General features: G+C 36.0%; 2 protein-coding genes across 2 annotated transcripts in view; one reads left to right on the top strand and one right to left on the bottom strand.

Annotated features, from left to right (window-relative positions):
- kdr (kinase insert domain receptor (a type III receptor tyrosine kinase)) overlaps positions 1-2,536 on the bottom strand; it is a 38,036-nt gene extending 35,500 nt beyond the window's left edge. The window contains exon 1 of the mRNA XM_016294262.1: positions 2,293-2,536. Within this exon, the coding sequence (XP_016149748.1) occupies positions 2,293-2,356 (64 nt within the window). The 5' untranslated portion in view covers positions 2,357-2,536. The remainder of the gene's footprint in view (positions 1-2,292) is intronic.
- A 6,528-nt stretch (positions 2,537-9,064) lies between these two features.
- LOC107601910 (polyprenol reductase-like) lies at positions 9,065-11,944 on the top strand. Its single transcript, XM_016294264.1, has 5 exons — positions 9,065-9,129; positions 9,959-10,108; positions 10,369-10,560; positions 10,764-10,883; positions 11,553-11,944. The coding sequence occupies exons 1-5, from the start codon at positions 9,066-9,068 to the stop codon at positions 11,810-11,812; spliced, it is 786 nt and encodes a 261-aa protein (XP_016149750.1). The 5' UTR covers position 9,065; the 3' UTR covers positions 11,813-11,944.
- The last annotated feature ends 417 nt before the right edge of the window (positions 11,945-12,361 follow it).

Genomic DNA, 12,361 nt, shown 5'->3' on the forward strand with positions numbered 1-12,361 from the left:
GGGTTGTCACATGTGGTTGCCGCAAGCCAGCCGGCCGCTCCTTCGTTGAATCCACCGGCCGCACCGTTCTCAAGCCCGCGGCCATTCCTCACTCTAGCCCGCTGGCTTCCACTCACTCTAGCCCGCCGCCCTCCGCTCACTCTACACTCTTAAAAATAAAGGTGCTTCAAACGGTTCTTCAAGCGATGCCATAGAAGAACCATTTTTGGTTCCACAAAGAACCATTCAGTCAAAGGTTCTTTAAAGAACCATTTCTTTCTTACCTTTTTATAATCTGAAGAACCTTCTTTTGCCCCAAAGAACCTTTTGTGAAACAGAAAGGTTCTTCAGATGTTAAAGGTTCTTTATGGAACCATTTAGACAAAAAGGTTCTTCTATGGCATCGTGAAGCACCTTTATTTTTAAGAGTGTAGCCCGCCGCCCTGCTCACTCAAGCCCACCGTGTGTGACACTGTGTGTTTCGTTGTGAAAGCAAAACTACTTTGTTTGGTCTTCCAAAAGAGGACACCACTAGAAATCAATGGTTAAGTTGTTTTACTGTTCCAGAACAGTTCAACCCAAATATTCAGATGTGTGCAGCGCATTTTATGGAGGACTGTTTCCTGATCCTGGAAGAGTAGACTACAATGCCGGCTGTTCTGATACTCAGTCTGTAAGTACGTTTTCATATTTAAAGAATTGGCCACTGATGATTCAAACGCGAGTTTTGAGCAGTGTAGAGTAGCGCTTGTTGTTTGTCATTTCTCTGATCACAAATGCAGACATGGTTTTATGTTTACGCGTAAAAGACTGTATAAGTCATTATAATCAGTAATTATGTCCCTACTGGATGCAACAAATGCCTAGTTTATAATGGGTTTTTTAATGTTTTTGTCTCGTCGCTCCATCACAGTATGGTAAGGGACATTTCCGTCACATGCTTGAGGTATTCGGCCAATCACAACGCACTGGATAGCTGGCCAATCAGAGCACACCTCGCTTTTCAGCCCTATGAGCTTTGTAAAAATCGATGCGTTTCAGAAAGGCGGGGCATAGAGGAGAAATGTACAGTATGTAGAAAATAATGTGTTTTTTGAACCTTAAACCGCATAAACACATTTCATTACATCAAATAATGTTATTTTTAGCAACATCATATGACCGCTTTAAACTCAGAGATGATTGGCCTCCCAAGTGAGACCCCATATGTCGTTCGACATAACGTCGTTCCCTCCATCAGGGAACAAGGGTTACATACATAACCAAGACATTACATTTATAAATTTAAGTTTTTTAATTTAGTTTATAAATTTAAGCTCTGGTTGCTAAAGCTTTAAAAAGCAACAACACGTCAACAATATTTAACTGTATTTCATGAAATAATATAACATACTGACAATTACATGCTACTATTAAATGATCTGACAATAATATTGATTAAAATAAATAAATAAATAAAAAATTCTCTCTCTTTATTTATTCCTTCTCTTTCTAGCTTGTACTTATTTGAACAATGTCTAAGAACTTGGTATTACAACCACTTCATGTGTCTGTTTGCCTCTCTAAGAAGAATTGCTTTATGTATCCCCCAATTGTAAGTCGCTTTGGATAAAAGTGTCTGCTAAATGACTAAATGTAAATGTAAAATGTAAAATATGTAAAACTACATGATGACTTACATTATCTAACCTGACTTCACCAACTACAACCAATATTAAGACAGAGCACAGAAAACAACATAAGAAAAAGCACAACAATAAAGCAATGCTATACTAAAAATTACATAAATGCAACATAACAACAACAACAAATGAACATAACTGGCAATAGCAATCTATACAAATGCAATTTGTGCAAGGATTTCTGGGAACGCTATTATAAAAAATATAACGCTATAAATAGCCTACTTTTTGATTCATAAAAACAAAATGCTCATAATATTATTTTATCGTAAAAAAAAGTTTTTTTTAAAAAATTATTTCACCTTAAAGGAATCTGTCATTTGTTTGCATCTAAAAAAAATATATATATATATAGGTTATTTACTACAGGTGAAATAACACTTAAAAAAACGAGAAAAACAATAAGTTGTTTCAAATCAGTAACAGCTGTACAGTTTTCACAAGAAAATATTTTAATAGGGCTTTTATAATCCATAGCTAACATGACGAAACTCTGCAGCGGCAACAGTACGATTAATTACAATACCTAGGTTGCCTGCTATGATGAGAAAAGTAGGCTAATGATGATGTGAGCATTTGTATATTTAATATTAGAGTATGTTATGTATATTTAGAGACGCTTCTGTCATACCTATAACCAAGTTGATGGTAAAGAGGATGTCGACGAGAGAAAGCACATGAGATGTCTTTGCCATCGCCCGACAGTAACGCTGGACCGTCCCGACATGAAACCAAAATTCAGAAATTCCTTAACTCCTCATCACCATAATACGACACAGTTGTGCTCTTTAAATTCCTTAACCTTGCAGAGACGGATGAAGAACAGACTATGTAAGGGCCAGTCCTGAGTTTGTCACTGAGAGTGACCTGTTGCGCGCTCACTGACGGACGCGTGACTGAAGTGCGCTGATAGAGAGGAAGGCGAGGGAGGAGCGCAACACTCAAAGACATTACTGTTCATTTCATGTCTGCAGACTCTAGAGGTCGAAGGGCTGGAGAACATAGACCTCCGGGACTAAACAGAACAGTCACATTATCTGAGATCGATTACGATAGGAACCTAATTCAATCAAGAATTGAAGATGTAGGCTAGCCTACAAAACGCACAATTTCCATTAAACAAACTGCTCTACATGCAGGGTGAAAATCATGGTGGGTTAGGGGGCATGGTGACCCCATAATTAAGGTTTAAACCCTCACAAATAAAGTCTGAAGAAAGTTGGGTTGCGTCTTAAAAGTATCGTGATTAATTTTTTTTTTTTGAATGGAGAATTAAGTTTTCTTTAAAAGAGTGGTAGGCTACTGAAAGTGTAAAGTGATATGAAAATACCTGTATGCTTTTTTTTAAGCTAGTTAGATCAATTCCTATTTCAGTCGTAAAAGTTATGCTTATGGAGTCCGAATTAAAATCTCAATTAGCCTAAACATAGTGAACTTTCTTAGCTTGGCAGAACGTTGGTTTGGCAGAAGGATCGTCTAACCTTGTTTATTAACCTTGTTGAGCACTTAAAAACTACAAAAATAAGCTTTTTGCGTTAAATATAGCCTACACCCTGAACTTATTATAAAAATAGAATTATTTATCATTTGTGAGTTGGAGATTTTGTTTGAATTGGTACAGTTTTATAAAACCTATAACAATCAGTGGGGCGTAAACAAATTGCAAAAAACGAAAGATCATATTACTTCATACAAATTTTGCCGTCAATTTGCCAAAACGTAATTGCACCACCTCGCGAGCATTTTGGAACGGACGTTCGCAAATAAGTCTTGTTGGCGTGGAGGTAAGTTCGGTTTCATTATTGCTTTATTTTAGTTTTCAGAATTATACAATTATTTAAAAATATATATCTTTTAAAATTATAGGGGCCAAAGTCAATTATGGTTGCCAGACAAACCTAACAAATGACAGAAATGGCTTTAAATGCCTTTAAAACGGATGTTTTCACAGATCTCAGCCTAACAGAAAGAATATGAACTGATACTTGAATCTGAATAGAACTTTTTGAGATAACAGTGTTTTTTTTCAGTGCAATTAGAATAATTTACATTTCTAAATGTACAAAACTGTCTTTACAACTATCTGGACGTCTCTTACTGTAACTTACTGATAGAGATGCTACATTATGGATTGTTTGTAAACCGCTAGCAGATTAATTAATTTTGCAGAGGAAGACACTTTGACCATTCCATTGTCTGTAAACAATCTGGGTGGCCATGTTTCCTGTACTGTAAAGTGTTACAGCACTTCAGTCACTAATATTATCCCCCCCCCCCCCCCCCCCCCCCCCCTAAGCCGTATGACACAAGAAGCAAACAATGCACTAAGGCCTTGTGCACGAGTGATGGACAATATCAGGCTTGGGGTCAGCTGTTGGTTGTTTACAGTGGTTATACAATTTCTTAAGGACAGTGGCTAACCATTTACAGATATGGCAACTTTGCGTTTCCCCATTATGCTACTGCTGTGTGACATAACTAATGAATCAGTGAAATGTTGAGCGTATGGGAGGCTTAATTAAAGGAATACTAAACAATACACAAAAAGTGGTTTACCTGTGCAGGTAAGTTTTGAAAGAAAAATACAGTTAAAGCATTTCTTAAGTAATCTGATAAATAGGTATAGATTTACATCTTTAATAAATCACAAAACTGACTTGGTTTTGTGTAAAATTAACCTTGTCTGAGAAGACCAGAGACATTTTTGTCCCTTGTTTGCCTTATACTTTGAAGTAAGTTTACACTTTGGCATGATCATTTAGTCTCTTTTTAGTTACTGTTGGTAGGGACATGTGAACTGATGCATTATGGGTCTTAAAAAGCCTTGGTTTTCAGGTGGGGGTTTGATCGAAAGGGTTAGAGTTTGAGTCTCCAACCACCACATGTTTCCTGTCCTGGTCATTTCTGCTGGGAGTCGTAGCACCTAAAACACTTCCCCCTCTGAGCAGGGGATCAGGAAAAAGAGAGCACTTCCTATCTTTCGGACTCATGCTAACAGCGGGCATGGAAAAGCCCTCAAATGGTCCTCTTTGTGTTGGTAATTTATTATGCTTCCATAAGTTCATGTAATATTACAAGATGCTAATCTCTATCTAGACAGATAGATAGATACATTTCTTCAATATTAAAATACTTTCTTCTATCGCAGTTTCACAAGAAAGCTATAAGTAAGCCATTATTACAGTAGTTTGAAATTGTACACACAAGTGTGTTTGAAATCACAAGTATAGTAGGTGCCACATTTGGTTTGAAACTTGCTTATACATAGGATGAATGAAATTTGGATGTACTACATCCGCCATGATTTCACTGTCATGTGACCTGTGGAATCGCTTCATTGCCATTCACAACTTCACTGCTGTGGCCTCATAGTAAATTGTCCATCAAATGCTCACTTCAGAATCTCACTATAAGTAGTAAGTTATCTGGGGAACTTTTTACCTACTGTTTTGTGAAAACTGTGACTTTGGACATACTACTCATGTCACATACTGTTTTTTGCCTACTATATAGTATGGACATAGACATATTCAAACACAAGATTTTTTTATTTGAGCTTAATTTTGTGTTTGGGGTGGAATATTTGTTAATCCAAAACCAATGGAAGATAGGTGAAGAGTTTTGCAAACCAATTTGAAATAATCAAACTAATGTCATTTGGTGACAGAAAAGACATGGAAGTACACACTTCAACTTCAAAACCATTCAAAATCTCCTTTTAGGTTTCAAATTCTGACATGACTCTGTGTAATTTAAAAATATTATTTATTTTTTTTCTCTTTTTTATTGTTATTTTTAAAAATGATATAATAATTGAATACTCTATTGCCTACCACATCCCCCGTGGGCCTGGCCAAGGTGTGCCAGTTCCTGCTCTGTCATCAGCGCTGGGTATTGGAAAGAAAACACACAGAGAGCAGAGCCATGGAAAAAGAAAGACAGCCACCCAGACAATAGAGTGGGAAAGCAATATGATCAACACAATCTAACCACAGTACCACTTCGAAACATATAAATGCACAATTATACCTGCCATGTTTATATGCACTTATGGGTTTGGAAAAGCAGCGTTCTGAAAGGTCATATAAACAAACAGCATTAAAAGAAAGTCATTTAAGAGAATTAGGAGAAAGTGTTTTAACACATCTAACTTTCTTCTGAAGATCACAACTCAAGACCATGTGAATGGTCCAGCGTTCTTAATGGTTTTGGAGAGTATGCATGTGTGTGCTGGGGATAGGGTTTCTTTCCACATTTGATTGATATATAGATATAATATCAATATAGGCCTATAGATAAAATACGGGACAGAAAATAGTGAAGAGAGTAAAGAGACAATCTGCAGTAGAAGAATGAGTGTACGTGTGATCCCCAGATATTATACTGTACACTACTGAGACCAGAATATAGTCCTATCTGTGAGGAAGAAACGAGACATGATTTGTAGAACATGAAATCTGAGATCAAAGATCGAAACCTGATTGTTCACTATCAATCAACATATTAAGTTAAAGTCAACTAACTTTCTTCAACAAGTATTTGTTCAAAATAGAGGGTTGAATATACTACTTTAACTTTACGAAACAAGTTTCCACAACAGTGTGGCTCTGAAGTCCATGCACTAAACTCAACTATATAACAGCTGGTATGATGAATGCATTCAAATAATTGTATACACCTAACCAAAATGAACATTAATCATGCTAATGCTGACTTCAAACAAACAAACAAATACAAAATAAAAAGCATCAAAACACTAAATAAATATTTAATTCTAGATGACAATAAAATGCACACATCCTCATAATTCTGTGTTTTGACCAAACACACAAAATGATGGGTATTCCCCCAGCCACAATGATTCTTCAATGTGCATGCTCAGAAATATATGCAACAATGAGGTCCAAATTCTTAGCTTTTATAGCTTTATAATAGCATACTCAGACTTTCCGCAGGTAAGTACAGTATTACAATATTTATTTCATAAATACATTAAATTATGAAAATATTAGTCCACAATTAAGTCAAGTCTAGCTGTAATAGCAGTAGTATCAAGGTGCAATTGTTTTGTCTAAAATGTTTTTGTAGAACTAAGAACCAGTTACCAAATGAGCATGTTCAATAGCTTGGCATTTCTATCCTCACCCTCAAACTTGACATTGTAAGTCCTAAATATTTTAAATTATTATTAGCTTATTCTAAATTACCTAAAAGTTCATTTTTTCTTAACTTTTTCTACATTATATAGTTCAATGAACCTTTGAAATAAACTTAGTCTTTAGTAGTGCATCTTTAATGAAGTCCATTTCCACCTCAGAGTGAATAAAGGGTCATTTTAACTTTATATCTCAAAAGAATTCAAATAAGCATATGCAGCAAAAAGATCATGTTATTTAGTTATAATAATTAGAAATTATCCCATGACCATACATATGACAAGCGGTTTGACTAATGAATGGACGGATGGATAGATTAATTTCCATATATACACAGTGCGAGAGAACAGTGCAAAATAAATCCAAGGTATTTTGAGAAATTGGGTTAGTGTGTGTGTTTGGGTGTTTGGGGAATGCAAAGCGGAAGATGCAAGGGGGCCATTGTGAAATGGGTGGAGAAGCAGTGTCGATGGATGAGCAGTGGGATAAAAGGATGGAAAGAGAAGAAGAGTGACAATAAGCATGTCAGAGGGGAGCTTAATGAGGGTCCAGCACTGGGGACAGTGAGGAAGAGTCGGGAGGGGGCAGGAAACACTGCACACATCCTCAGATAGGAAACCTGCCTTTTCTATGAGGCATCCTGGAGTCAAATACTTTAGAGGCTTTGGTTTACTCTCTTTCACACACACTCTTTTATTGACTGAACACATATGGTATAGTTAATGGCTCAAGTAGGGAATGAGGTTACCTTGCATTGGCAGACAAACTGTACAAGCAAACAGACAAATGCATACTGTCTAGTCTGGTTATTGTGTTACTTCCTGTTATAAATCAGAATCCCATTAATGGTAAAAGATAATGAGTGAAATATTAACTCCAAAAACACTTTTAAATCCACAAGGCCACAGGCCAAGTACAGCAGGTAATGACATCTGTGCTGATGTAGAGCCATATTGCACGACAATGAGTGTGATTTTGCTTTCATACAACAGTTTGACGGCTCAAGTGTAAGTAAATATTTAAAAACTCCTTGAGTGCAGAACTACTTCCTTCTACTTTCCTCTAGTTTGATAGCAGATTATGGAGGACGAAACCTGCAAAAACAATAAATAAATAAATACACAAATAAATGAAAAATTATGCAAATAAATAAATGTCTGTATAAATACACAAATTCTTGTTTAAATACATATAGAAATAATTAAACATGTGATTAAAGTAGGCAAATAAATAAAATAAATTAGTGATTATAAATGAACACCCTCTCATTAGCATGTTGCGCAGAGGGGAAAAAATGTGGAACTACATTCAGAAATAAATGAGTGATCAAAGGAAAATCGTTAGGATGAGTTTAGCATTTTCCATTTGCCCACCCATTTATTTTATTTATTTGCCTACTTTAATCACATGTTTAATTATTTATTTAAGTATTTAAACAAGAATACCTGTATTTATGCACACATTTATTTATTTATTTGTGTATTTATTTATTGTTTTTGCAGGTTTCGTCCTCCATAGTAGATGTCCTGGCATATATTAGTACGTTTTTTTTACCTCATTTCCTCATTGCCTACAGGACAAATTAAGTAAAATGTGGCACAATTTACCCCACTCTCTCCTATAGATATGTGTACATACTATAACAACGAGTCAATGCAAAACGTCCTCAAACCAGTTCAATGAACCAATCGAATAGTTTTTTTCTGTGAGAGTACTGACAAATTATATTTTGCCTGCTGCCCTCTTGTGTTCTTAGGTAGATCTGCAAATGGAGGTTTTGAAGCTACATTTTAAAGATGTCTACAATGACGGTTTGAATGAACATTTTAAAAAAACAAATAGTTTAGAAACATATGGTACCGTATAATATTGTTGCTATCAGTGGCGTTGTGATAGCTGTTTCTCCACGTTTGATCTACAGTTATGAATAAAGTAAGCGAAAGCTCGTTTTAATGAAACATTCATATTCATGGATACTAATAGCTGTAGATTTCGAAAAGATTTTGTATATATAAGAGACATGCAGGAATGTTTCTTCTTTGTGGATTTTATCATGGCACATATTACCTGATCATGGAGCGGTGGTGCCTATCAGCAAATCCCTGAATGAGTGGAACCTAAAATATCCGGAAATATCGTTTCCTTTGGTATGTTTATATGAGCGGACCGCAGTATGATGCTGCTGCGATGCAATTTTCATTGAAACTGCCTCACAGCCTCGAGCACGTGTTTCAGGATTTAATCCGATATGGAAAAACTAAAGAACACATCAAGCGCTCAAACTGGCAGCTCGTTTTTGACATATCAAAGAGGTGATTCGGGTTAAATGCAGTTTTATGTGGCTCTGTATATTACCCAGATATCATGGTTTGAGCATGTCAAGGCATAATGCTGGAAACATTTTCTTTTTTTTTTAGTGCAAAGAACGGAAACATACAAAGAATAAGCATACATCACATAATATCAACCACAAAAATAAAATGGAAACAAATCACAAAAAGCATAAAATAAAGATAAGAGGGCCATCATCTAAACATGATTACATGAAGAGATCAAAGGCAGAGCAAATCCTAACAGTCCTTACAGCATTCTTATTAGTAGATACTGAAATTACATTCAAATAATTTTCCATTTATTTTAGAAAGACAGAGAAGACAGGTTTACAGGTGGAAAATTTGCATTTGTGAATGTGAAATTTGCTTAGGAAAAAAATTAAATTAATAACAAAACAGATATTTTCCTTTGAGGGGTCGGAGTCATAATACCCAAATATAATGTTTTTCATATGTACTGAGAAGCCTGGCAAAATCTTACACTTGTCAAACACACCAATATCATCCCAAAACTTCTGAGTGTAGTGACATGACCAAAATAAGTGTACCACGGTTTCTTCAGAATTCGAACAAAAAGAGCATGTAAGCTCAATGTCAGATTTAAATCTTTGTATAAACTTCTTTACGGGGTAGAACCTGTGTATAAGCTTAAAATAAAATTCTTTCACCTTGTTTGTGAGAAAGAATTTTTGCTGTAGAGACCAGATTTTTTTTCCAATTAAGGTTAACAAACAAATTATTCCAAAAGGAAATCACAGGTGGAACAGAAATCAGATTCTGGAAACACTTTCTCTGATGTTGATTTTAGGCGTTTCTATCATTTCTATGCGGTGTCTGTCATGTGGAATGGGCTCCTCCTACTATTCTCTGTGTTGTGTCGTCATGAAGGAGGCTCTCCCTGATTGGTTAATTGGCATGCTTTGGTGTTTGACTGGCAGACCAAGAGCTGCTTGGAACGGTACTTCAAATTACAAAGAATGTTTTTTCTTCTTCTTCACTTCATCTTTCTTTTTTAAACAATGGCAACCAGTGTGTTACTAGAGTAAAACCGTGTTAATATAGTAACCAAATCAGAAAGATTCTGAAACCTCTGTGTAATGGAGATCCCGTATTTTTTTTATTTATACATTTTTTATATTTTTCTGCTTTAATTTGTTGCAATGTACTTTCCATTTACCATGCAAAGAATTTTCACATGCTTACTTGTGTGCTTTACAGAGTTACATCTCTCCATTCTGCTTTTACAAGTGCTACTATGGGTCCACTCTCTTAGACGGCTATTGGAGTGCCTGTTTGTCAGCGTATTTTCTAATGGTGTGATCCATGTAGTCCAGTATGCATTTGGTTTGGGTTACTATGTCCTACTTGGACTAACTGTCCTGTGTATAAATCCTTCTCTGCCACAACCAGGTTAGTACAGTTTCCTAGTTCAGATCCTTTCATCATTTTGTCACATTGTTTTTTTTTGACTAAAATGCACCTCCATATAGAAAACTCAAAATCCAATTCATGTTAACTTGACCAAAAATATTTCAGTATTTATTAGCCCAAATGTAGCTGGACATTTTCCTGAATTGTACGAACTATCTGTGTATTTGTCTCTGCAATACCAGGGTCTCTTGTTAATCAGCTCACATGGCATCATGTAATCGGGACTCTTCTTTTCATCTGGGCATCACTCCTCCAGAACCGGTCCCTCTCATTGCTGGTCAAAATGAGGACTGACAGCTCAGGTAGAAAGCCACTGGGGATTCCTTAGGAAAAAAGTGTAAACTAATTCTAAGTAAAAATACAAAAAAAAAAAGAAGTTATTTTCTTCTTATAACAGAATAATTATTACTTTTACTTTGACACGGACTGACCTCAGATGGTGATTGACAGCAGCTGCTTGCTTAGAGGCTTAGTTACTGTGAGATGTCAGCAAATGACTTAAAAAGGAAGTGTCGTTTACCACATATGAACTTCCCCAGCTTCCCTGCGTCTCGAATTTAGTCTTGTTAAAAAGAGAATCAATTGAAAGACATATGTTCTGCTACTGATCAATTGATGACAGTTTTGTTTGTTTCACTTTATTTGCACTTGCATATGTATTTGAATCAGAATCAGAATGAGCTTTATTGCCAGGTATGTTTACACATACAAGGAATTTGTTTTAGTGACAGAAGCGCCACTGTGCAACAGAATGTCAGTGACAAGACAGGACACAGATTATAAAAAGAATAATATAAAAATAGACAATGTACAAAAAAGCAAAAACACAAGATATAATATAGACAATTTTGTATGTACAGGTATGATGTGCAAATTTGAAATGTAAATAAGTATGTGTGTTAAATAAATAATGTATGCTAGTGTTGTGTGTTCCACGATTATTGTTAAGTGTTCATGAGTATCCAATCCAGGTAAAGTAGAGACTCTAGCCCACAAGATGCCATGCGGGGGCTGGTTTGAACTGATCTCTTGTCCGCATTACCTGGCTGAGCTTCTAATTTATGTTGCCATGAGTGTTTGTTGTGACTGCAGTTCTCTAACCTGGTGGCTGGTGGTACTGTATGCACTCTGTAACCAGGCACTGGCTGCACAGCTCTGTCATGATTACTACAGGAGCAAATTTGAGACTTATCCAACTCAACGCAACGCTTTTATTCCTTTTGTCCTGTGATTTTTATGTAATAAGCGCTTTAATATGGGAATAAGAATCAAATTAATAAAGTATTAACTAAACAAAAACATAGATATCCTTAATGCCTCTCTTTTAAATGGGAACAGCTGACACACTGATCATGCATATTTAATGTGTAAGGAACAGGGCAAGGAGGGAAATACACACGACATGACCGAAATGGACCGTTGCTCTGACACGGACTGACCTCAGATGGTGATTGACAGCAGCTGCTTGCTTAGAGGCTTAGTTACTGTGAGATGTCAGCAAATGACTTAAAAAGGAAGTGTCGTTTACCACATATGAACTTCCCCAGCTTCCCTGCGTCTCGAATTTAGTCTTGTTAAAAAGAGAATCAATTGAAAGACATATGTTCTGCTACTGATCAATTGATGACAGTTTTGTTTGTTTCACTTTATTTGCACTTGCATATGTATTTGAATCAGAATCAGAATGAGCTTTATTGCCAGGTATGTTTACACATACAAGGAATTTGTTTTAGTGACAGAAGCGCCACTGTGCAACAGAATGTCAGTGACAAGACAGGAC

Source organism: Sinocyclocheilus grahami, unplaced genomic scaffold (assembly GCF_001515645.1).
Source record: "Sinocyclocheilus grahami isolate Dianchi unplaced genomic scaffold, SAMN03320097.WGS_v1.1 scaffold314.1, whole genome shotgun sequence".
Taxonomy (NCBI): Eukaryota; Metazoa; Chordata; class Actinopteri; order Cypriniformes; family Cyprinidae; genus Sinocyclocheilus; species Sinocyclocheilus grahami.

Excerpts from the sequence above, each read along its gene's own strand:
- LOC107601910 (XM_016294264.1), top strand. The coding sequence starts at position 9,066 with ATGGAAAAACTAAAGAACACATCAAGCGCTCAAACTGGCAGCTCGTTT. Across the intron at positions 9,130-9,958 it reads GTTTTTGACATATCAAAGAG|GCGTTTCTATCATTTCTATG; the intron begins GTGATTCGGGTT and ends TGTTGATTTTAG. Across the intron at positions 10,109-10,368 it reads ACCAAGAGCTGCTTGGAACG|AGTTACATCTCTCCATTCTG; the intron begins GTACTTCAAATT and ends TGTGCTTTACAG.